Source organism: Prionailurus bengalensis, chromosome C1 (assembly GCF_016509475.1).
Source record: "Prionailurus bengalensis isolate Pbe53 chromosome C1, Fcat_Pben_1.1_paternal_pri, whole genome shotgun sequence".
Classification (NCBI taxonomy): domain Eukaryota; kingdom Metazoa; phylum Chordata; class Mammalia; order Carnivora; family Felidae; genus Prionailurus; species Prionailurus bengalensis.
Genome location: NC_057345.1, coordinates 76,044,140 through 76,071,385, shown reverse-complemented (window position 1 = coordinate 76,071,385; position 27,246 = coordinate 76,044,140). Strand labels below are relative to the sequence as shown.

General features: G+C 39.5%; 1 protein-coding gene across 8 annotated transcripts in view; it reads right to left on the bottom strand.

Moving 5' to 3' along the window:
* Positions 1 to 27,246, bottom strand: part of LRRC8B (leucine rich repeat containing 8 VRAC subunit B) — a 96,736-nt gene that overhangs the window by 34,946 nt on the left and 34,544 nt on the right. For 6 of the 8 annotated variants that reach the window (XR_006296650.1, XR_006296651.1, XR_006296652.1 and 3 more), the window contains exons 2-4: positions 19,595 to 19,649; positions 7,385 to 7,489; positions 3,992 to 6,156 (exon numbers count right to left, since the gene is read on the bottom strand). Coding sequence is in view for 5 of the 8 variants with exons in the window: in XM_043575527.1 (XP_043431462.1) it covers positions 3,992 to 6,130 (2,139 nt within the window). In the remaining 3 variants the exon portion in view is untranslated. Of the gene's footprint in view, positions 1 to 3,991; positions 6,157 to 7,384; positions 7,490 to 8,613; positions 8,690 to 12,662; positions 12,744 to 19,594; positions 19,650 to 27,246 lie in introns of those variants that run through there. The other 2 variants (XM_043575525.1, XM_043575526.1) reach the window with 2 other exon arrangements.

Genomic DNA, 27,246 nt, shown 5'->3' with positions numbered 1-27,246 from the left:
ATCTTCAATGTCTGGAGAATACCCTACCTTATCTTGGTGGGAAGCGGAGTCCACTTCCCACTGGGGGGACTGACAACACCAGATTCTAGTGTTCCCAGCTCCCTTACAGCTTGAGTGTGGGTGGGCGTTCATAAGCTCTCAGACTTGGACTTTATTTATTTTTTATTTTTTTTTTAATTTTTTTTTTCAACGTTTATTTATTTTTGGGACAGAGAGAGACAGAGCATGAACGGGGGAGGGGCAGAGAGAGAGGGAGACACAGAATCGGAAACAGGCTCCAGGCTCTGAGCCATCAGCCCAGAGCCTGATGCGGGGCTCGAACTCACGGACCGCGAGATCGTGACCTGGCTGAAGTCGGACGCTTTAACCGACTGCGCCACCCAGGCGCCCCAGACTTGGACTTTAAATTGGGGCTCCTGTCACAAAGCAGCAGAAACCATGAAGAACCTATTTTGTGGGAGGGCAAGGGGTGCATTAGCAGCAGCATCTAATTTTCAGGGGCAATGCTGTGCCCAGTGCTGGTATGGTCAACGGCAGGGTATCCTCACCATTTTGCTTTTGTGCTATAATTTTGGCCTTTTGGCTATCTAACTCTATGCTTGATTGCTTTCCAAGCTCAATTATTCAGCCTTTTCAGTGATAATATGACATTTCAATAAATGTCTTTTCTACTAAACCACAGAGAGTATTTGTTGCCTCCATCCATGAACCTGGTATACTCCCCAACTTTTTAGAAGAGTATTTTAAAACCTCTTCCTTCAGGAATCTTTACTAATTTCTATTCCAAATGGAGAGATCAACTACATTTCTGAGACTATGCATACCTAAATATTTATGCATCCAATTTGATGTTTTATTTTCTAATTTTAATAAATATTTTGGTCTACCTCATAGAATCTGAAGAATTTCAAAGTTAGAAGGAAACTTGAAACTGAAGCATGAATCCCTGATTCCCTTTAACAATATTCCTACCAAGTAGTTGACGACCCATATCTGGACAGTTTTATTCATAAGAAAACCAGGGCACCTGGGTTGCTCAGTTGGTTAAGCATCTGACTCTTGGTTTCAGGTCAGGTCATGACCTTATGGTTCATGAGATTGAGCCCCTCATTGGACTCTGTGCTGACAGTGCAGAGCCTGCTTGGGATTCCTTCTCTCTCTATTTCTGCTCCTCCCCCACTCATTCTCTCTGTCTCTCTGTCTCTCTTAAAATAAATAAATAAACTTAGAAAAAAAGAAGAAAATAAAAATCATTTCTCCCTTCTCAAAGGTTCAATTTTTGGACAAGATTTCTGGAAATATGAGAAATCTTTTCCTGCTTGTCTTGGTTCAAACACTCATGGTTACTTTCCAGAAGATTTCTTTTCTATTAAGTGTTACAAATATTTAAAGACCAATATCATGGACTATTCTTTTCCCTTCCCTCTCCAATATTTCCTATTATTAGGCTGTTCCATCAGAGAACTTTTCATCTCTCTGGCTGCTGTCTTCTGAGTGAGTTTCACTTTCTCCATATCCTGATTAAATAAGTCTCTTCAGAGTTCTGAGGACAGTGTCCTTCAACCATTCAAAGGTGTCATGGTCATTGTTATGGCTCTGGGATGCTTAACAATTGCTGATTATCAGACTTCTTTTAAAAAAAAATTTTTTTTTCAGAGAGAGACAGAGACAGAGACAGAGACAGAGACAGAGACAGACAGCATGAGTGGGGAAGGGTCAGAGAGAGAGACACAGAATCTGAAGCAGGCTCCAGGCTCTGAGCTGTCAGCACAGAGCCTGATGCGGAGCTTGAACTCATGAGATCATGACCTGAGCTAAAGTTGGATGCTTACCTGACTGAGCCACCCAGGTGCCCCTGGTTATTAGACTTCTGAGACAACCCAGCCTAAGATATCATTCTACTTTGGCCATAAACTGCCTTCACCATAAGACTTTACATGTCAACCAAGTATCCTCCCTAACTCAAAATAAAATGTGTCTGATACTCACACCTAGTTTCTCTTTCACATATGGTAAAGAAGTCAATAAACTTGGTGTCAAAAGTACCAATGGTCTTAAGGTTTTATTACATTAAACTAGGAAAAAACATTAACCTGCCTATACATTTAAGTAATTCATGACCAGCTAACAATTTAATCAGCTTCAACTTTCAAAAATTCATGTAGTGATATAACTATACAACAACTAGTGGAACCAGTGCCTTTCAAAATAATTATTAATAATTTTTTAATTTTTGATTTAACAATGGAAAAGTATAGCCAAAATATTAATATTAATCTACTGCATAATTAAACAACACTAATGATAAATCTCTAGACCTGTAGTTTTCAAAGTATGGTCACCACACCAGCAGCATCAGCTTCATCTGGGATTTTGTAGAAATGCAAACTCTTGGACCCTACACACCAAACCTGCTGAATCAGAAACTCTGGGAGTGGGGTCCAGCAATCGGTGTTTTAACAAGCCCTTCAGGTAATTCTGATGAACACTGCTAATCTAGATCAACCCTCAAGGAGTTTTACAGCCTCCTAATCCTTTAAGTCCCTAAGATTTCTCAGGGGCGCCTGGGTGGCTCAGTCAATGGAGTGTCTGACTCCTGGTTTCAGCTCAGGTCATGATCTCACGGTTCGCAAGTTCGAGCGTGCTTGGAATCCTCTCTCTCCCTCTCTCTCTGCCCCTCTCCTTCTCACTCTCTCTCTCAAAATAAACTTAAAAAAAAAAAAAGACATTAAAAAAAAAAAAAGACCTGAAGATTTCTCATTTATTTTAGAATGGGCTCTAGCTTTTTGCATATATGAGTCAAATCAATTTTCTAAAAATTGGCATGAATTTTGCTCTCATTCCTCAACTTTTTGGTGTTTTTCCAATCCATGGTTTTTGAAAATAATGTCTGGTGATTAATATGTTTATTAGCCAACAGCATGCTCATAGCTATATTTAGCATGAAATGCGAATTACAAAAAGTCTAAGAGATAGTACATTTTTTGGGTGGGGTAGAAGGAAGTAGTTCCCATTTTCTACTACTGGAAGACCACTTTCGTCTTTTGGCAGACCTGATTTCTGGAAGATTATTTTTCTTCTTCCCATAGGGGCATTACCATCACTCTCTTGCCCTTTTGGCTAGCATGATTTTTTTTTTTCTTTTTCTTCCTCCTTCACATTTTAACCTAGGAAACTAGTCATTTATTTTGTTTTTTCTTGTTTCAGTGAAGTCAAGTTTTCCTTAACTTGGCTTTACTGTTGCAAATTATGGTTCATTTTTAAAGTATGGATGCTGGAAAAAGCTTCTAAGAAGCTCTAGTGTTGCATTATAGAACCAGGCCTTTCATTTTGAATTGTCTTTCTAGACATGCATGTAGATTTCCAGTTTTTCTTACTGCATCACAAAAAAGATTTATGAATAATTCATGATCCCAGTATTTTTAACAAAAAGTTCTTCTCCTGTGACAGATTTGGAAAGCTAAAAACTTTTATGAAGCTTCCTAAATACTTAAGATCTTTCCAGAATGAAAAGTAAGCTCTGTTACAATTAGTTTAAAATACTTCAGCTGTGATGTTTATGTGAAAAATGGGGACAGAGAATAAAGACAACATTCGTTGAGCATTACTATGTGCTAGGAACTGGTGCTTTAACTAGATAAATTATAAATATAAATATAAATATAAATAATATAAATATAAATATAAATACAAATGCAAATATAAGTATAAATATAAATATAAATACAAATACAAATATAAATATAAATATAAATATAAATATAATTTTTTCTTCTATAAAATCTCCATGACAACTTATCAGTTAGATTAAAAACTGATGCTCAGTGTTTTGGTAATTTGCCCACGGTCACATATCTGGTAAGTGGCAGACAGGCCGGGCTCGGAGGATGCTTAGTATGACTACAAGTCCATTTTCTTTACCCGCATTATACGCTACAACAACAGACGCTCAAAACACCAGCTAAATGAAGGCAAGAACAGATATACTTACATTGTTGTTGGTCACGGCAAAGTACTGCAAATTACTCAGATACTGGATTTCTTCTGGAATGAAGGTCAGATGGTTATAGCTTAGATCCAAATAATGTAGTTTGGTGCATAGGAAAAGCTGTAGGGGCAGATTCTCAATATTATTATGGTTCAAAGAGAGCTGCTCTAGATTAGATAGTGCCCCAATCTGGGCAGGAATATAAGCAATGTTATTGTGCCACAACTTTAAGCAGGAAAGGTTCTGGAGATGCTGAAAGCTAATGATCTCTTCCACGGTTTTAAGGTTATTTTCTTTTAGGTCTAACTCATGCAAATTGTTCAGACTGAAAATGGAGTGTGGGATGCGTTCCAGGTCACAGCTGATAAGCTCTAGGCTTTTCAGATTGACCATCTTTTTCAAGTTGTTCAACACAACCAGCTTGCTTCCCTCATTATCAAGGGATAACTTCTGCAGAGAAGGCAGGAGGTCTGTAATGACTTGAGGGATCCGGGAGAGGCTGCTCTTCAAGTAGAGGGTCCTCAGGTTTTTTAAGTCCTGAAAGCCCTCCAATTGCATGGTACTCAACTGCTCAGGTAGAACACAGCCCGACAGATAAAGTTCTTTGAGATTCCTCAGGTGAAATACCCAGCGTGGGATCTTCCCCATTTCAGTAAATTTCAGGCGGAGGATTTTTAAATTCTCCTCCAGAAAGCCCAGCGCTGGATGGTCTACCACCAGGGACGAATGGTACACATGAAGCTCCTTGAGGTTGACCAGCTGCGAGACTGTGGAGGGCAGCTTGACCTCCGGGATAAGCTCCAGGCTGAGCACTTCGATTTCTGTCAGCTCAAAGACGTTGTCTGGAAGACCATTTAGCATAAAAAGGTGCAGTTCTACCTTGTCCTGGGAATTTTTCACAAGCTTACTTTTCAGTTTCTCAACCGTCCATTCGTTATTGAGGTTGATCTGTTTTAGTTTGTTCTCACTGACCTCCGAGAGGAATATGGAGAAGCGTTTGGAATAAAGAGGATCATATTGATCGGCCAGATGGAGGATGAAGGCGAAGTCATTCTTGACGTCAGGGATATCGCTGTAGTTGCTCTTCTCTCTCAACGCCTCAAAGGAATATTGCTTCAGAGAACTCCTCAGCATCCACCACAAGCTGTAAGAGGAGGTGAGACCGTAAAGTATAACCAAAATGACATAAAATGAAGCCAGGACCTTGAATATTTCTGCCAAGGAGTAGACACACTGGTAGCGCTTGTATCCTGTAAAAGCCTGCACGTCAATGGAACAGTCGATTTCCAGAGTGATGTAGGTTAAGAAATATGGAACATAAGTTATGATGAGGATGAACAAAATGACTTTCACTATGATCTGCTTCAGATACACTCTATAAATGATGTCCTTCTGCTCCACGTGCATGCGGAACCTTTTCACTTTTTCAAAGATGGCTTTGGCCTGTTCGCCCTCCTTCTTGTCCAGGACGCTAGAAGTTGGGCTTTCTATGCTGGCCGACTCCAAGCCAGGCTGTGGGTAGGGCAATGACTGCTTGCTGGAATCGACGTCGGCTGAACACCCTGAGGACGAAAGCAGAACCTTGGACTTGGAGAGTGTCAGGGGCCTCACCGACTGCTCGGCCACTGTTTCGGACAGGGCACGCGTGGTCCATGGGGAGTCGAAGCACTTGTGAAGGATGGCCACAAAATGCTCGAGCCTGGAGCTGGTACTCGGGTAGTGAAGCCAAAAGTTGCTGCAGGCTGCAAAGATGAGTGTGTGCAAGAGCACCAGGTAGGGGAAAAACTTGGCGAACCAATGGAGCTGTTTCTCGTAACAGACAGCATCGATGTAGGAGTACTGCTGTCGGTGGAGGTCATTCTGGATTCTGAGGGGAAGTGGGAGCGGTGTCCCAGGATCAGAGGATGTGTTTGCGCTGGCTTTCAGGAGGTCCCAAGGCACGGCACAGTGATTGTCAAATTCCACCTTACATGGAAGACAGCACAGAACCCTGCTCTGTGTAAGCTGGAGAGCTCCGGCCAGCACGGCCACCAGCAGCATGATCAGGGTAATGTAATACCAGAAGACGTCCCACCATGGTTTTAGGATGTGATAAGATGACTGGGCGTCTGCTAAACATTTCAGCTCTGTTAGCGTAATCATGACTTTCCCTTGTAGGAGTACGGAAACTGGGAGAGGAAAATAAAAAGAAAAACCACTGAAGGGAGCATCCAAAATAAGCATTTAACTCTAATGCTTGTAGGTACCCAAGTACGATCTAGCTCAGGGACAAAATCTGGGAGGCAGGGCTGATCAAAGGATATAAATGTCTTCTGGTTTCATTTGAAACCTTAGGCCATCCCAACTGTGCACTATAAAGTCCTTCAGATGAGACACCATTTGGTGATAGCCAGACTGGATCTATAAAGGTATTTAGGGCAGATTGTGAAGCAACTATCTAGTTTCCTCCTGGATCTTGACTCCATCCCAAGCTATTAAAAACCAGAAGCCATATTTTATGCCTTCCAAATGGTCTGAGTAAGCTCTATTCCACAGCCTGTCCCACACCTGGCGCATCAGTTACAGCCTAAGAGTTGTGTTTCAACCACCATGGGGAACCTCTTTTGAGCAAGCACTGCTTTACGTAGTTATCCCTTAGGATTAGAGGGATCTACCAGTTCTACATTCAAAACAAACTGTAAGTTAATGCATTATCTCCTTTCCCTCCAAGCTCTTGCTTTGTAACTTAAGTTCATGTCCAACTTAGAGTATTTAAAAGCTGATGAAGCAACACTAGTGGCTTAACACGGGATAGGGAAGAAAAACTCAGAACATGCTACTATGGGGGGATTCTCACTCGTGGTTAATGTTTTGATGGCAAATAACTAATAGGATAAATAAGTAAGAGTATACTCTATTACTAAATTATTTTTTGCCTCAGAAAAACAAGAGGTAGATTTTCCATTTTCACATTAAAAAGTATTCAGGCAGTGTTCCTTACAGAAATGATTTATGTAACGTTCAACCTTATATAAATCAATTGTTTAAAAAATTGCTAATTAGTAAAATCTGGACAACCTATAAAATGGCACAGAGTACGAGAAATAAAAGGAAATGTTTGGGTCTAATAACATATCTAGTAAGAAAAAAGAAGAAAAAAAATCACAGCAGCATGTTTTTTTAATGGATAAAGAGAATGCCAAATCATCTCTAAGGACACCGCCAGCCTCAAAGTTTATGGCTGAATTTGTCCCCTTAAAGGTCCTGAAAGTTAAATTCATTTAAGACATGAAACTGAAATTGCAAAAGAATATAAACACAAATAGAGATAAGGATATTCAGACAGCGGTTATTCATTGAACAAAGAACACAAGTCAACAATGACCAAAATAAAGTACTTTAAATATTTACACTTACTGGATGAAAAAAAAAAATGAATCCAATAAGTTGACTGTGCTTCAATCAGGAGGCCGACACCTTTTGAAATTTCTTAGACACACCATCTCTGTGTTTGTCTTCATTCTATGAGAAAGCACAGATATCTTATAATAGCTGCAGTATTTCAAACAAAATTGGAAACACTGTCTTCAGAGACCCTCTCCATCATAAGACACGATATGGCAAATAGATTTTCATAGATCAGTTTACTTTTTACACTAGAGGACGTTTTGGCAAGGTATATATAGACAGGACCCCACCCATATATGAGATCATACTCAGCCCCTGAATTCCTTTAGGTTACAGAGAAGTTTCCACAGAAACTTAGATGTTAATGTATTTTAAAATGCCATATTTACATCACTTAGATGAACACTTAGCTTTTCCAAGCAGCCTACATATGTTAATTTCTCTCACTCAGTCCTCATACACAGTTGGTCTTATTTGCATTTATCAGATGGCCTGTCAAACCATGTAGTTTCTGCATCCTAATTTAAAACCACACATCTCTCCAAATAAGACTCTGTGCTCTTCAAATTTAGCCTACTGATTTCATTAGAAATAGTCACAAGTTAATAACTTTTGAAGACACATCTCAGAAATTTGCTGAAATTCTCTGAAGTTATATTATTAAATGTAGCTACCCTTTATATTAGCTTTTTTTTAACCTTGTAGGTTAATAAAAGCCATTCTTAGCATCTACTTCAAACAATCACTTGCAATAATTTAAATTACATATATATCGATCAGTTTGAAATATGAGGATATTCTAAAACATATAAAAATTTGAATTTGGTATGAAAATTGTATTTTTTAGTGCCTATGGAACTTCTGAAGAGCTGCTGGGAATGTTTATATAGTTGCCCCAAAGATACAATCCTTTTTGGGTTTATTAAGTACTTGAAACCCAGCTCAGTGTACTAACCCCAAATTGCATTTAAGATATTTTTAATAATACTCTTGTGATCTCATCATTTTCAAAGATCAAAAAGTTGGGCATGTCTGAAATTTACTTTGGATTTACCAATCCATGTGCAAAGCCTACTTTATAACTGCCATCCCGTATCAAATTATTGTGCAGGCCAGAAAGCAGAGTTAGTGTGTACGACAATCTAGCTGTGACTAATTCATAATTAGATATGACCAATGGAGTATGAGTTTCTCATTCACAATTCACTTTTAAAAGGCTTACAACATATGATACACACCTGCATTTATGTGCAGCAAGCATGATAAAATATTTGAGGTGTGAAACATTTTACATATTCTTCCATTGCACTGGGTCTATAATATATCCGGAAAGAATATATTACATAATTCCAGAGTGCTTCTCAGCCATCCCGATATTTATTATACAACACAGTTTCCTTTAAATATTGTAAACACATTTTCTACTTTAAACACAGTATTTCTATGAAACAGAGTCACAAACCTCCAACTATAGTACTATTTTAAAACACATATTTTAAAATAATCAATATGAGAAACTACTATAACTAATCCATTAGAGAACCACAACCAACTACAGGTTTACTATATTTATACTAACTTAAATTTATTAGTAAAGAATTTTTTCCTGTTTGCCTTTTTAAGAACTATAAATTTTCCCTCTAATCACCTAACTCAGATTTTCACTGAGGGGTTCCTTGTCAATAAGAGCAAATAAAAATATACTGTTTAAAATCTAATATCTGTCTTTCTACTTTCAAAGCACTTTCATTTACATTAATTTGTTTCATATAATAAACCATTATATATATTATTACTCTTCACATTTTAAAACATGGAAATAAAGCAGGCCCAGAGGAGTTATCCTGTCCAAAGTGACAAAACTTGGCACAAAAACAGACACATAGACCAACGGAATAGAATAGAAACCCCAGAACTAGACCCACAAACGTATGGCCAACTAATCTTTGACAAAGCAGGAAAGAACATCCAATGGAAAAAAGACAGCCTCTTTAACAAATGGTGCTGGGAGAACTGGACAGCAACATGCAGAAGGTTGAAACTAGACCACTTTCTCACACCATTCACAAAAATAAACTCAAAATGGATAAAGGACCTAAACGTGAGACAGGAAACCATCAAAACCTTAGAGGAGAAAGCAGGAAAAGACCTCTCTGACCTCAGCCGTAGCAATCTCTTACTCGACACATCCCCAAAGGCAAGGGAATTAAAAGCAAAAGTGAATTACTGGGACCTTATGAAGATAAAAGCTTCTGCACAGCAAAGGAAACAACCAACAAAACTAAAAGGCAACCAACGGAATGGTTAAAGATATTTGCAAATGACATATCGGACAAAGGGCTAGTATCCAAAATCTATAAAGAGCTCACCAAACTCCACACCGGAAAAACAAACAACCCAGTGAAGAAATGGGCAGAAAACATGAATAGACACTTCTCTAAAGAAGACATCTGGATGGCCAACAGGCACATGAAAAGATGTTCAGCGTTGCTCCTTATCAGGGAAATACAAATCAAAACCACACTCAGGTATCACCTCACGCCAGTCAGAGTGGCCAAAATGAACAAATCAGGAGACTATAGATGCTGGAGAGGATGTGGAGAAACGGGAACCCTCTTGCACTGTTGGTGGGAATGCAAATTGGTGCAGCCGCTCTGGAAAGCAGTGTGGAGGTTCCTCAGAAAATTAAAAATAGACCTACCCTATGATCCAGCAATAGCACTGCTAGGAATTTATCCAAGGGATACAGGAGCACTGATGCATAGGGCCACTTGTACCCCAATGTTCATAGCAGCACTCTCAACAATAGCCAAATTATGGAAAGAGCCTAAATGTCCATCAACTGATGAATGGATAAAGAAATTGTGGTTTATATACACAATGGAATATTACGTGGCAATGAGAAAAAATGAAATATGGCCTTTTGTAGCAACGTGGATGGAACTGGAGAGTGTGATGCTAAGTGAAATAAGCCATACAGAGAAAGACAGATACCATATGGTTTCACTCTTATGTGGATCCTGAGAAACTTAACAGGAACCCATGGGGGAGGGGAAGGAAAAAAAAAAAAAAGAGGTTAGAATGGGAGAGAGCCAAACCATAAGAGACTGTTAAAAACTGAGAACAAACTGAGGGTTGATGGGGGGTGGGAGGGAGGAGAGGGTGGGTGATGGGTACTGAGGAGGGCACCTTTTGGGATGAGCACTGGGTGTTGTATGGAAACCAATTTGTCAATAAATTTCATAAAAAAAAAAAATCAAAAAAATAAAAAATAAAAAAAAAAAATCAACCAATCAGGCACCTCATAATTTAAAACCTCCCCTGTGCTACTTGTCTCTGTCTATAAAAGCGCTGTACCAACCCTGATCGTGGCCTCTTGCGTCACCGGCGACGAGTGCGTGGGGGACCAGGTTCGAACCTGCAATAAACGACCCTTGCCGCTTGGCTTTGAAAAAACAACAACAACAACAACAACAACAAAAAAAGTGACAAAACTGGCAAGAAATAGTTCCAGTTAGAATGGAGGTCTTCAGACTCAAATCTCAAGCCTCGTCCACACTGGAAACAAGATCACATTGTCATTAAATCCAATTAACTGTGCCACTCAGTTCTCTCAAAGATTAAAGAAATAGCTAAATATTTATCTCTTTTCCCCAACTGCAGTGGACTAAATATTTTGTCCCCCAAAAATACATATTTTGAAATCCTAACCCCCAAAGTGATAGTATTAGGAGGTGAAGCCTTAGGTCATGAGGGTGGGATTAGTGCCTTTATAAAATGGACCCCACAGGGCTCTCTTGCCCCTTCCACCATTTGAGGACACAGCAAGAAGGTGGCACCTATTAACTAGGAAGTAAGATCTCATTAGAATCTGCCAGTGCCTAGGTGCACCTGGATGCACCATTGGTTAAATGGCCAACTTCAGCTCAGGTCATGATCTCACAGTCTGTGGGTTCAAGCCCTGCATCGGGCTCTGTGCTGACAGCTCAGAGCCTGGAGCTGCTCTGGATTCTGTCTCCCTTTCTCTCTGCCCCTCCCTCCCTCATGCTCAGTCTCTCTCTCTCTCAAAAATGAATAAACATTAAAAAAAAAAAAAATCTGCCAGAGCAGTGCCTTGATCTCGAACTTCCCAATCTCTAGGAACTGAAAAATAAATATGTCTGCTGTTTAGGTCACCCAGTCCATGGTAATTTGTTATAGCAGCCCAAACAGACTAAGACATCAATTTACCCCAACAGTTGCATTGTAACTTGGTTTTATTTTAGTCTGTTGAAAAACAAAAGATGTAAATGTACAGTTTCCTGCAATGTCCCCTTTAACATAATATATAATCTACTTTCTCAGCTGAACTTTTTCTACCAAACATTTTCCACTGAACTAAGATTCAATGTATAAATAGATAGCATCCAAATCTAATGATGCATGAAAAGTCTCAAGCATTCCTATATATTAAATGATGTTAACTTTTTCTAACGGAAGTTTTTAACTTGAGAGCTAGAGCATAGCTGTCCTTTGTCATTACAAAATTTAATACTGTTTGTGTGTCTAGGAAATTTTTTCCAGACCATATTTTTGAAAACAATGAGGATTCAGTCTAAATCAGATCTCTATTTCTAATATACAAATGCACTAAATCAGTTCAAAGACACAATGTTAAGAGTAAAGGATTTTGTGGTCCTAATCCCATTCCTTTAGCTTTTAAACCTCATTAAGAAATCATAAAAGCTTTTCAAAGCACATGAATTCATTTGACAATCTCACCCCAAAGTCTCTAGGATTGAAACAAAAACACTCAAGTTAGGCATCTTGTCTTCCCACTAGTCCTTATTTTACTTTGAAAGCTTTTCCAAAATAACCAGTGAAAAAATAAACAAATGATGATCAGATGGTATTTAGAGTCATTCTATGCGGAGAACTGGACACTACTTCAAAGATCTCTGTCTCTGACCCCAGGCAGGATATAACCAAACAATTCAAAATGGGGTTTCTCTCTGCTCTAACTGCAAATTGATTTAGAGATTGCCTTATATCCCTTCAAAATGTTTAGTACTACTTCTCAACAAGAGGTTTCTTGGGTCTAATGTATATCCAACTGAAGTTTAAATTCACCTCTTGGAGCTCTCTCTCTGGGAAATAGTGTGTCAGTACCCCCGATTAATTTGTTCCATTTCTTCAGACTAAATAACCCCTTGAACCGTTCTTCAGAGATCTGATGATTGTTCAGCATTTCTCAAGTACTTAAATGATCACTAGCAAGACACATGATATGCCAGCTTATGTCCCTTACCAGTTGCTTCAGATCTTGTCAGTGGAGTAATTTTCAAGTGACAAACACCCTTTCCAAATTTAGTTGTAGTTTTGAGACTTCCTAGAAGGAATTAAGATTCACATAGTAAAGTGTATCTTCAACATTAATGCTCATAAAAATCATTGGAGAGCGTATTAAATCGCAGAGTGGTAGGTCCCACCCTCAGAGTTTCTGATTCATTAGGTCTGAAGTAGTCCTCAAGAATGTGTCTAACAAATTTCTAGTTAATGTCGATGCTTCCAGTAGGTAGAGTAACCATTTTTTGAGAATCTAAGACAGTGGTTTTCAGTTTTGGCTTCACATTAGAACAACCTGGAGCAGTTTAAAAAACCTCAAATCCAGGGGCACTTGGGTGGCTCAGTCGGTTGAGCATCTGACTCCTGATTTCAGCTCAGGTCATGATCCCAGGGTGGTGGGATTGAGTCCTGGTGGGAGGTTGGGGGGGGGGGAGTCCATTCTGAGTGTGAAGCTGGCTTGAGGTTCTGTCTCTGTCTTTCTCCCTCTGCCCTTCTCCCCCACTTGCGTGCACTCTCTCTGTAAAACAAAAACAAAAACTCAAATCCAAGCCCTTCTCCTATGATTGGTCAAGCAATTCAACCGGTCTAGCTGAGACCAGTACTTTCTGTTTGTTTGTTTTCTCCAAATTTCCCCAGGAGGAGAAAGCTCACAAGACAGACTGACAATGAAATATCTGGGGAAAGTACTGTCCTTTTAACCCTTCCTGGAAGTTTCACTAGGTATCTAGAGTGCCTCCCCCTCTCTGCAGACTACGAGTAACAGCTACCAGTAACTCCACAAACTCTTCAGAGACCTGAGACCCCAGGTGTGCGAAGCAGTAGGTCAGAGAGTCATTGAGCTATAGAGATTTGCAGGGTGGATTTGAAGAGGAATCAGAAACAACAGAACCCAGCCAAAAGGTATTTAAATTGCGTAGGCTGGAAGCAATGAGGGAAAATTTTGCAATGCACTGGAAAGAAAGCAATGAATGAAATTGTCACTGTAAATGAAAATTCAACACCATTTAGCAACATCAAACAGAGGGGTCCATAGAGAAGCAGGAGTCAAATGGATTCACATTTTGAGTCTATGGTATTACCGTATCCTCCACAGTTTCTAGCATGTGGTGTACGACAAATATTTGTACAATAAAAAATGGAACATATCAGAAGGCAGGAAATAATATGGTCAGATGTTAGGCAGGGTATATCTAAGGTAATTGGGCATTTCCTGAGAGAGACTAGAACACAGCCACATGTAGACAGGAAGGACTTGGGCTAACTCTTCTGCATATTCTAAAGCCTAACAGCTTAAAAAAACAATAGTGTTTTATTTCTCATGATTCTGTGGGTGGTTCTTTCACTTCATGGTACTGGCTGGCACAAAGTGGCTGGAAGGTCCAGAATGTTCTCATTCATCAGGCGGGCTAGCTGGAGCTGCCTGCTGGCTGGCACTTTCAGTGAGATTCCTCATGGCTGTTTCAGGGTCCTCACATAGACGGTGGTTGGGTTCCAAGATGGTGCATCCCAAGCACGAAGGTGAAAAATTGCAGTTCTTTATGGCCTGGCTCTCAAAGCTACGGTGTCACATCCACTCCACTCTATCAGCCAAAGGAGCCATAGATCCAGCCCAGATTCTAGGGAATGGGAAACGTCACTTCTCAATGGGAGGGGTGGCAAAGGATGGGCAGCTCTGCTTAACCTTCCCTGGTCTCTCTGCCCACAAACGTTGTGAAGTCCTCCTACATGCAAAGCACACTCACTCTCTTCCAAGCCCCTAAAAATTTCGTCCAACTCTGGTATCGAGTTCAGGCTTGAAGTCCAGGATCTTGTCGTCTAAATTAAGTAGAGGAGGCTGTGGGACAACATTCTTAAGGTCCTTGGAAGCCCTGTTATCTAGTTAAGAAGGCCCAGGAGGCACAGACTTACATCTTTTTGAAGTCATAATATAGGGTCTTGCCGCTATGCCCTTGCTTTCATTTGTACCTTGAGATTAAGTTTTATTGGCAGTATTGCTCTGGATCTGTTCTTTCCACCTGAGGCCATTTCTTACTTTGAGTACCTTTTCGCTGAGTCGAGAAGCAGGGAATGAGAAACAGTTTTATTTACAACCCTAGAAAATTCTGGATTGGAAACACATCCTCTAAAGTCTACTTAAAATCTGAACAGTTTCTTCTTTAATTCATCTCTCTTTTGCAATACTTTGGTCATGAGTGGTTAAAAAAGTCATTTGACGCTTCCAACATTCTGCTAGAAAATCCCCTAAGCTGGATATACAAATCCATTGGGTTCATTTTCCATCTTCCGTGTTATTGGAGATACAAGTCTTGTCGGTTTTCCTGTCAGTATGAAACAAGGGTACTGTTTTATATCCTCAAAAAGCAATTTCTTCATCGCCATACCAGCTACCATTAATAGTTGTCTTACTTCCCTTCAGACCTTCACTGTCACCTGGTCTCAAAGCCAACGCCAGATGTTTTGTCACGGCAGCACCTCACTTCCGGGTACATTTTTTTTTTTTTTGTTTGTTTTATTATTATTTTTTTTTAAATATAATCTTTTATTACATATACCATATTGATGTGTATATAGTAAATTATGAATTTGTATCAATTTCTTTTTTTTTTTTTTTTTTTTTTTTTTCTGAAATTTATTGACAAATTGGTTTCCATACAACACCCAGTGCTCATCCCAAAAGGTGCCCTCCTCAATACCCATCACCCACCCTCTCCTCCCTCCCACCCCCCATCAACCCTCAGTTTGTTCTCAGTTTTTAACAGTCTCTTATGCTTTGGCTCTCTCCCATTCTAACCTCTTTTTTTTTTTTTTTCCCTTCCCCTCCCCCATGGGTTCCTGTTAAGTTTCTCAGGATCCACATAAGAGTGAGACCATATGGTATCTGTCTTTCTCTGTATGGCTTATTTCACTTAGCATCACACTCTCCAGTTCCATCCACGTTGCTACAAAAGGCCATATTTCATTTTTTCTCATTGCCATGTAATATTCCATTGTGTATATAAACCACAGTTTCTTGTCACCCGGGTACATTTTTGTTTTAGTTCTTTACTGCTATGCCAAAAAAAAAAAAAAAAAAAATCCGAAACTTTGTGGCTAAAACAACCATTTATCATTTCTCATGATTCTGTGGGATGATGAAGCAGTTCTTCTGTTTCACATGGTGTTGACTGGAATGCTGGGAGGGCTGTAAGTTCTAAAATGCCTCAGTCACAGGACTGGCATTTGGGTTGTCTGCTGGTCTACAGCTCAGCTTAGGCTAATGACCAGAGGCCCGGCCACTACTCCATATGGCTGTTTAGGCTGCCCCACAGCAAGGCAGCTAAGTTCTAAGGAACACTGCAAGCACACAATAGCAGAAGCTACACACTTCCTTAAATTCCAGCCTTAGAAATAACTCCACAACATCTCTGCCATGTTTGAGTGCTCAAAAAGGGTAACAGGGCCAGCCCAGATTTTTAAAGGGAAGGGTAACAGACCCCAACTGGAGCATTTACAGACATCTTTAATTCACCATAGGGACTCAAGAATATTTAAGTAGTAGATACGCCATAGAAGTGAATTAACTCTTTGAGAGAAAGAACTGAGTGAATGAAGAATAAAATCTCTTTCCTAGATAATAAATCCCATGAGAAAGAGCTCTCAGACCAAGAGGAACAAAGGGGGAGAAAGAAGCAGGGTCAGTGAGATAAAAGAGAAACGCGGTGTTTCTGGAGCACAGAAATTCAAGGAAAGAGTCTGACATCATGGTTGATAACACAGAGAAACCAAAGGAAAAATGTGCTGCGTAACTAGCATTCTGCAGCTTCTTACCAAAAGCTGTACAGTGGCAATGGGTCTCTGAAACAATCGTAAATAATATTCTAAATCCTAGGAAATCTAATCATCTGAAGCCCCAGAAGACACTTGCTGAATATGACAACACCATGGTAATAACTCTAGAACTCCTTATTCAATCTGAGTTGTTCTGAACTTAAAAAACAAGTAACAATAACAATAAATAATAACTAACAATAAATAAAAAACAGTAACTCTAGAACTCCTTATTAAATCTGAGTTGTTCTGAACTTAAAAAAGTAAAACGTGGCTTTACTTTTCCTTGTTTCTAACAGTTACAGAACACATGATTTATTTAACGTAGATGGAGACTGTCCTTTTAGGAAAAGACATCTCAATTCTTTGATGAGTTCAGTAAGCTACCAAATTCTCTAGAATCCATTTAAAATGAAAGAAGTTGCAGTCACATTATAATATTAACACTAGCACATAAGCCACCAGTGGCTACATAACTCTTAGGATGTGTAAACAGAAGGCCACCTCAGACCTTTCTCCACCATCTTCATTGTTAATAAAAATGTCTTCTTGCCTCCCCCTCCCACCACCCACAGTAAACATGCAATTTGGCTCTTGTGAATCTACATGCTCTCCTTTCGAATGTCTGGCTGATAGCTGAGATCACCATTACAACTGCTTTTCCACTGGTTACTTACTTTCACAAGAGCTGAGTCACATGGGCTATTTAATCCAGGAGGAAACCATGGAGATCAGAGTGCAACTCTTTACAAGTAAGAAACCTAAAGTTTAGAGGTGTTTAAATTGCTTCTCCAGGGCATGGAATTATGGTCACATTTCCTAATTTCAAAAGAGCTGGGAGGTTGAGAGCATTGATTCTGGCCACCTGTCCTAATTAATAATAGGCTCTTCCTAACAAAATAAACAGGGTTTCATAACATGAATTTGCAAATGGAGTCCAGAATATTTCTTTGTTATATATATTTTTTTAACTATAAATCAAAATGATTTATTTATTTATTTTTTGCTTTGGGACAAACCAGTGTGCTCTAGAAATGCTAAAAATATGATTAAGCCACTAGTCTTAACCCTTTCTCTAAACTTAACATTTATATGCACTCAATTATGGAGGCTAGGACTACAAAAGCATACCGAGAAAATATGAGACCTTGTTTCTGCTTTCATGGGATTTACAGTCCTGTTGTGGACAGAAGACACGCATAGTTGAAAGTCAGCACCACCATGTCATGCTGTCACCAGTATCAAATGGGTGGGATGACAGCTAAACCTAGAACGTACTACATCTGATTCTATATAAAGAAAATACCCAAAGGGGCGCCTGGGTGGCTCAGTCGGTTGAGCGTCCGACTTCAGCTCAGGTCACGATCTCGCGGTCCCTGAGTTCGAGCCCCGCGTCGGGCTCTGGGCTGATGGCTCAGAGCCTGGAGCCTGCTTCCATTCTGTGTCTCCCCCTCTCTCTGCCCCTCCCCCGTTCATGCTCTGTCTCTCTCTCTGTCTCAAAAATAAATAAAACGTTAAAAAAAAAAAAAAGAAAAGAAAATACCCAAAGAGAATGGGTGAAATATCTTAACAGCAGCATTTCTCAAAGAGAGGTCAGGATTTTAGTCTGTAGAATGCCTATTATGTGCCCAGGGGAGTTCAGAGGGTTCAGGAAATATAGATATGCAAGACAGAAAGATCCCTGCTCTCAGAGACCTTACTGAGGAAAAAGGGAAGAGAGGCAACCAAACAGACAACCATAATAAAATCAGAAATGCCATGAAGAATATAGAACTCCTTTATTTATTTTTAAAGCATTTTTAAATGTTTGTTTATTTTTGAGAGAGAGAGAGAGAGAGAGAGAGAGAGAGAGAGAGAGAGAGACAGAGGATATGAAGGGGGCTCTGCGCTGACAGCAGTGAACCCGAGCCCGATGTGGGGCTCAAACTCATGAACTGTGAGATTGTGACCTGAGGGTCATGACGTTGGACGCTCAACTGACTGAGCTGCCCAGGTGCTCCTAGAGCTCCTTTAGAGTGGGCAGACAGGGAAGGCCTCTTTAGACCTGAATGGAGCCAGCCATGCAATGATATTGGGGAAGATCATTCCATGTAGAAGGAGGAAGAAGCTTATGAATGGGTGATCAGAAAGGAGGCCCCAGGCTGGAATGTCAGGAACCTGGGGAAAGCAGAGGAGTGAGAGGGCCTGCAGACAATACACAGAGTTTGGATAAGAAACAGCCCAGGAGTGATGGGAAAGACACTGAAGAGCCTTAAGGAGAGAAGTAGCTGATCTCATGTTAGCTTTTAAAAACTCAGTCAACTCAGCGGATCAGCAGGGCTATGTGGATATACTGAAGACATCAAAGGATCTATACCTTCATCTATAAAAAGAAGGGTGTTCACAATACATTAGAGGACAGAGGCACTGTCCTCACCACTCCTTAACCTAGATTATATATGTTCAGAGCTGGGCGATACACTTTTCAAGATATCTGTCATATTCACAATACTAGAGAGTCATGCTACTTAACACAGTGTACAAATTCATCGGTCATTACGTCAAAGTCAAAAGCTCTGCCACAGAACTAATTTAAGATTAATTTGCCACAATTATAAAAGATAAGTGATGTTTCTAGGAAGCAACAGAGAATAGGACTTTTTTATTTTTGACTTATGTAATTTGGGAAACCATGGCTATCGTTTACTTATGGAAACATGGCAAATTGATTCCATGCATAAAAAACACTACCTTGAACAAAACCCAGAAAACTATAGACATGGAGTTACAGAGTCTAAGCCTGTCATTGACATTAAATTCCTCAGATCTTTAAGGTTTAAAAAAATGACAAATATCAAACATACCCACATATATTTTGCAACATACAAGACCAACAAAGGATAGCAAGATGACATTTTACCAAAATGTACAGAGATTTAATTGTCTGTTTATTAACTGGCTGAAAAACGTAAAAAAGATTTTATTCAAAATGTCGGTAGAAATAACAATCTCTTTTTACATACTAAGTATTCAGTATTTGCCCCAAGCTACCAATGTTAAGAGTAATTATCTTTACCATGTGTTCACAATTCAGAACGTTAGTCTTACCCTATGAATGGTGGTCAACTGGAAACTCTGCAATTAGTTTCTATTTGAAAAATTCCTAAAGAGAAATCATAAACATATTGTTACATTTTACCCATCAGACTGCAAGACAAGTTATCTGCTCATGCAGCTCTAAGATTTCCAACATCTATAATAACTTTATGAAACATACAAAAAGTAACTAAAAAAGTGAGTGTTGTTAAAGAGATCACCTTCTGATCTCTTGCAAAGGTTATCGACTAATACCCAGGGAGTGACCCAGGGACTAGCACAAGTTACAATTTAATGTCATCACCACAGCAATTTACAAGGCATAAAATATGAACATTAAATGTTTACTTGAGAATGAGATAAGCATTATATCTCAGGTACCACTCACTTTATAAATAATAGAAAAATCCCATTGAAAAAACCCATTGAAAATATCCATGTTTCTTATAGAAAAAAGAGGAAATGTGGTGGGGTGGGGGGAGCCAATATTTGGGATAGTTTCTCTCTCCAGTTTTTGTTGCCACTGTTTTTGTTTTTTTTGTTGTTTGCTGGCCTGCTAGTTTTACACAAACTATGCCATTTGTAAAATTCAATGGCACAACATTTTTGCCTATTATTTATCATAGGCTTTCTCAGTGTTGTCACAGTTTCTCTAAATAGCATTAAAAAAAAAGATTTTATTTTGAAGTCGTCTCTATTCTCAATGTGGGGCTTGATCTCACAACCCCAAGATCAAGAGTCATATGCTCTTACTGAATGAGCCAGCCAGGCATGTCCCTGAACATCATTTTTGTTTTTGTTTTTATAATAAAGTTTATTTATTTATAAATTTTTAAGCTTATTCATTTATTTTGAGAGAGAAAGTGTGAGTGGAGGAGGGGAGAGAGAGAGAGAGAGAGAGAGAGAGAGAGAGAGAGAATCCCAAGCAGGCTGCACAGAGCCTGATGCAGGGCTTAAACCCATGAACCGTGAGATCATTCGTGACCTGAGCTGAAGTCAGACACCCAACAGACTGAGCCATGCAGGTGGCCCCTATTTATTTTGAGAGACAGACAGCGTTCAGGGGAGTAGCAGAGAGAGAGAGGTCTGTGGTGACAGAGAGACTCAATCTTAATCTCACGAACCTTGAGATCATGACCTGAGCCAAAACCAAGAGTCAGACACTTAACTGACTGAACCACCCAAGGAGCCCAACATCATTTTTCTTAGGAGTGTGATAGTACATATGTATGTCATAGTTAAAAAAAATATTTCCTTACTGAATCTTGGATTTTCCCTTTTCCCCCCTTTACTAATAATACTGTAAATATCCCTGTACTCTGTTCATATGATTTCCTTTGCATAGATCTCTAAAAGTGAGAGTAATGGGCGAGAGGGCATAAACATTTTAAGGCCTCTGATATATAACAACCAATTGTTTCTCAAGATATACACTGATTTTCTTTTCTATAAACAATATATGAGTAGCACCCTCACCAGATGTGGTCATCATCATTAAAAAAACAAAAACAAAAAAAACAAAAACACAAAACTGTGCTAATTCCATTCTAAGTTATTTTATTGTTTCTTTATTTTGCATTTCTTTGATGGAGTGGAGGTGAACGCTTTTCAACATGTTTTATTAACAAATTTCATTAACATTTATTTACCTACACCAGAGGAGTATTTTGCTGAGAAGACGGAAATGTAACGACAGCTCTTACAATGACAGCTTGTCATCTCCGAGTGAAGTGACTGCTGCCAAGTAAAAAAAAAAAACAACAGAATGTAGCTCGGTTTCTGTACCGAGGCTAAAACCAAATCACTCAAACTAATTTTAGAAACTACAGCAAAAGTTATCGCCTTTCTTCCTCCTCAGCCCCAAACAAAAGCACCAGTTAGAAAAATGAAATGTGAAAATACTAAATGACAATGCTTGTTCTAACAGAATAAATAGTCCACATTAGGCAGCTTAAAAACAGGCAGGACTCTGATTGCCAGAGTAAGGCTGACCGACCCGTGCTGACATGGGCTGTGGGGTCAGTGGCTCCTCCAGCTTGCGAGGCTAATAGGTTTTATAAAACTGGCATCACCTACCCACCCCCCCCCCCCCCAAAAACATTTTCTCTCCCCAGGCAGGACACAAGACGTGCTCACTTTCACTTACAAAGTCAATTCCAAAATAATCTCAAAACACGTATTCTGGAAGATTAGGAGAGGACACACAACACTAAGAATTGCCTTTCTCAAATAAGATCTCCCTTTGGGAGGTTCTTAGTGAGGGACATATAAGGGAATACCCGCCCCTCCCCCCCAAGGACTGGGGATTAAAGAACAATAGGGGACAATCAACTATGACAGAAAAACAGGAGGCCCCCAGCCTTTTACTTTGAAAGCAGAGAAGTCTGGATGCTCTGATTTCCTTCTGGTCAGTAGAGATAGGGGAGACTGACAAAATGAACTCCTTTGTAGTTAAGCAAAGAACGGTTATAAAACTTTGGGATCTGAAAATTGGCTTTCCATTTGGGCAAATTTGTGTTTTAGATGGTTAAATAAAATCTTTCCCTTTAATGTTTAGCAAGAAGTCAAAAATCTCTGCATAGTAACCCGATCTCATTTTGTAAGTCAGATATGGCAAGAGTCACTGCAATATCACACTTATTCATCCTGCCTTGGGCAATTCCGTAAGTTTAAGGCTTTAGGTTATATAATAGCCTATTTCATCAGTTTGAAAAGTTCAAACTATGAATACCAGATGTACTTAAAAAAGGGACATTTCCTTTCACCATCTGTCCTATCCTGATCACCTCCATGAATCACTTCCATGAGCCACCTTGACCTCCATCTGTGTTCCTATGACACTAACAGTTCTCTCCCACTGTTTTATCATATACAATAAGCTATTGCCTCAAGTTCCTTGAGTGCTGGGTGGGACAGCATCTTATTATCGACATCTCCAGGACTGCTCTCGGTATCTCTTTCCAGTGCTAGATTAAAAGCCTGCATGTTACGGCAGCTTGCATGTACCGATTCATCAGCAGGGTGTTGAAAACATCTCTGGAAACTTAACTAGATTAAATAAGAATAGTATCCACCAGAACTTTTCTCAGGGATTGTACAGAGTGTGGTTGCAAGGAAAAAGAAGGGGTCTGCTATTTTACTTCTGGTCAGTTGAGATGCTAGGAACTTGAGGGGTTCTTTGGCTACCCTTTCCCTCTCACACAGGGCTTGGCTTTTCCTCTTAAAAAATGTTGTGAATAAATATATAAAGAATAACAGTCTGAAGTGGCATCAAATCATTAGCCTGCCCAGGGTAACAAATTATTAGCTTATCTCTTGTTCCCCCATGTTTCAGTCTTGCCTCTATTCCCACCATAAATATTTAGTATATAATTACTGAGTGAACAAATAATACTAGGTCAGGTCTTACCACCCAGTTAGGAACCAAGTACAGAGGAAGAGACCCAGCTCTGTGAATGGTCCGTGAACCCAACCACACACATGATGAGTCTCAAAGGGTGAGAAAGCAAAGCAGAGGGAGGGGACAGAACCTCTGGCATTTCCATCACCCCATGATACATCCAGAGATTCAGAAGCAGAGGCTAAGCCTTCACTCTTCAGGAAGAAAGGAAAAAAATTTACACCTGCCAATTTCACCACCAAACATGACATCTCACAAACCTGAACGGAGAACCGCTGTCAATTTACCATGACTGGCTGCATTATAATGATGGTGAGTCATTTTGAATCAGTGATGGGTCACTGGATAAATGCCACAGCACTCCTAAATGGCTTTAATATCTTATCAAGTTATGATTTCACAATTCTTTTGTACAAATGAAAAGTACAATGTAACAGGAATAATACCAAGACCAGTGGAAGTATCGAGTTTTCACCCCAACAAGGATGGTGTGTATCATGCTGTTTTGTGCCTACCTGCCCTTCCCACCCATCCCCAAGACCATAGGCCCTGGGAAGGCAAGAATATTTCTCATCTCCTCAGGGTATGCCAGATCTTAGATGCTCTGTAAGTATTGTAATTCCACAATTCCTGTGAGCTATGACCAAGCTCAAAATACTGTATGTCTTTTGGATGGTTTCAGTCTCATAAAATTGGTAACTTCTCATAGGGATCGCTGTAAAGAATGTTACATCCATTACCACATATTCTTAACCCAATGATAAATATCAATTGCCATGCACTGCAAATCACCCTGGTATTTAGATCAAATTCACTTCTGACCCTAAAATTAATCCTAAAAGGGTTAATGTTCACCAAGTACTAAATGACCGTTAAACACAAAAGATGTTTAAAATGAATGCTGCTATCCACTCCCCCCCACTCAGAAAAGTACTCAAAACATTCCTCAGGCTTCTTCAGCATTTAGGGAGTACTGAGAGTTCTATTACACTGCCATTAAACTGCATCACAAAGAGCTGGTTAGATGCCTTTCAGCCTCTCCCTTTGAGCTCTTTGAAGAGTGCAGTGTCCTGGGCAGGACCTAACACACAAGAGATTCTTAGTAATAACTAGCTGTTGAATTAAGAGGTAGGAAATGGAAAAGGGAAGGCTACCATTACCATGTATTCAGTGAGGGAGGTATTATGATCTTAGCTCTAAAGGTGAGAAAGTTGAGGACTGGAGAAATGAAGAAACTTGCTCAAGCTCACACAGCGAACCCCAAATTCACACCAACCAGCGCTATGAGCCATCTGCTACACCGCCTCTCCAATGAACTATATAAAAAGGAGTTTTATATAGAATGTGGCATCTCTCTGTAAAAAAAAAAAAATTACAATCTATCTTTTAGAGGAACCAAAAGACACAATCTAAAAATCCGATCTCTGCAGGTTTCCCAGCTCATTACTCAGTACTCCATCCCCATACAGAATCAACAAACGCTCCCTCCATCCTGCCTGCCTCTATTATGTAATTAATTAAGACTGACATGCCAGATAGCCAGAGCAAGGGTGCACCCTGCAGGCACAGCTTCTCACAAAGAAACATTCCCCCATCAATTTTATGACAAGAGGAATAACTAACTGAAGTTGAATCTGTATTTAAATGATATTTTACGAGGCTTTTGTTCCTGGCTTTCCTATTAAAATGCAGTTCCAAGAAATTAATACCATATCCCCTACAGATGACATTCCTTCTGAATTACTTAATAAAGAAGGATCACATGCCTTCAGTATGTTTGTTACTTTCTAGTATGTTAGTGCCTTTGTTAGGCCTAATTCTTATTATAAAACTCTCATGAATGTTTGAGAGACCTGGAAGGGAGCTGCAGCAGAATGGTTAAGGTCAGATCCATCTTTGACTTGGTCATTTACCACCTGCTTGATCTTAGATAAGCTAAGTATCAATTTTCTCATCTATAAAATAGGGACAATGGAGTTATTTTAAGAATTAAATGAGATAACCATAAATCAAATGCTTAGCACAGCAGCAGGTACAAAGTAAGCACTCAAAAAGTGGTAATTTATTAACAGTGTAGCAGCTTTATCCAAAATTAATCTTTTAAAGATTGGCTTTAAAGTCTTATCCTGTAAAGAGAAACCAGACTGGATGTTAGGGGGTTTCGTTCTCCACCTAAATGAGTGATTTGCATGTTGGATTTTGCAATCTATCACATGACTCCAGTTATTAGAAAGTGTTGTGAAATATAAATGTAACTTACCTCAATTATTTAATATATGGCCCAGAGGGAAGACAAAACAATACATGCTGATACAAAAGTAAGTTAGCCTGGGCAAGGAACCCCCACTTTTTGATGCAGTGCCTGTCTTTCGAGTCAAGATTCATGCTGCAGGCAAGTCAGATAGAGCCAATGTCACCCAAGCAAAGGCCATGTTTTAAAATCCATAGTTGCACAACAATGTGCATGAACTTACTGTCACAGAACTATACACTTAAAAATGGTTAACGATGAACATCTTATGTCATGTATATTTTACCACAAAGAACCTATAACCATGTAAAACATAAAAACTGTTCTGACTGCTTTAAATTAACAAAATGGATTATGCAAATTAAATATAGTGTGGGCCCCAATGTCCTAGAAGGCACACCAATACAAAGGGTCTACTGTACCAAATTTGCTTTAGCCATAATCCATAGATTATAATAAATACTATTTAATTATCAATTTTGTTTGTTACCTTGAATTAGGATTTGGCTGTGTGAGAGAATATGATCCTACTAATTTGTCCAGAAAAGGCATAGATTTTCTTTTATCCTAGATAAATAGCCATATATGAAGCTAACACATTCAAAAATCTTCCAGTGACTATCTAGGTAAGCATGCCTATGAGATCTTTTTTCCCCCTAAACTAATCATTGAAGCACCCATATGTTTACAAAAATCACCAATAACTTTAGATGGGTTTGAAAAGTACTTGAGCCTCTTATTAATCTTCTTTTCTTAAGAGGTCAATCTAGCAGAAGGTGTCAACAAGGATAGCCTAATGTGAAGGAGGGCTGGGGAGAGAGGCAGATGGGGGTTTGGAGGGTCAGGGTGGGAGCTGGGGTGGAGGGAGAGGTTGGTGGCAATGTGGAGAGACTGTATGTGTGTTGGGAAGTAGTTAAAGAAGAGTAATCATAACGATTTGCTTTAGTGATAGCGGACATACATACTGGGCACTTACACTCATCAATCAATCAGTTCCTGAGACTCTCATAATTATGAACTCATTTTTGTACAGTTGCCTTGTTACTTCCTTGGGCTCTGGATATGTGGGATGGAAATGACCATCTAAGGCCCAAGAGGACAGAGGTAATGATCCATATCAAATGAGAGCTAATTTAATAAGAGAAATCATTGCTCTGCCTCTCTGTATGGGGTATACTGCAGGAGGATGAGGGAATGCAGGAATGAGACTGGATATTTAAATAAAGGAAAGTAACCATCACAGTGGCATAGGGAAGAATCAAGACCACAAGGCAGTATGGCTTATCAGAAAACCCCTGACTAGGTGTCAGGAGACCCAGTTTCTACTTCCTGCTTTCCATTGATCTGACAGTATAAGTTAAGTAAGTTACCTTACCTCATTTGACCTGACTTTACTTACTTGTCACGTTGAAGGAAAAGCCAAATGATAGATAGACCCTCCACTTCCAGTATTCCACTGTCCTCTGAGTTAATTAATTGCAGTTAGAGTTGGGGGACACCTAATCTGAAAAGACCCCTCTGGAGTGGTGAAAACTGAGGTCTTTAAAAGAAAACAGTGACAGCACCAGAGAAAACATGAACTCAAAGACCAACAGTGTAGGTTTTCTTAGAAAGAGAGCAATGAATGGTCTACAATTGGCAACTAACAAATCAGTCTTGCTAAAAAGAGAGTAAAAGTGGTTCATAGCAAGAAAAGAAAGTCATCGGGTCAAGCATATTAACAAAAGCACTGATTTTAATTGAAGGTAGAGAGGTAACTGGAAACCATGCAAGGGTCCTAATACAACTCCTTCCCTTAAGCACCGGAGTTCACCATGATTTGGTCCTTGTGCCATATATGTGTTCCTCGGGTGACATCCTCTGCTTGAAAGCGTCATCTACCACCTCTGTATATGTGATCCCCAAAACCATATGGTGAACCCTGCTTCCTAACTCTGAGCCTAAAAATCATCTCCCTAACACCTTCCTGGCTATTCACTGAGATGTGTGGGAACAACTCGCACTCAACACATC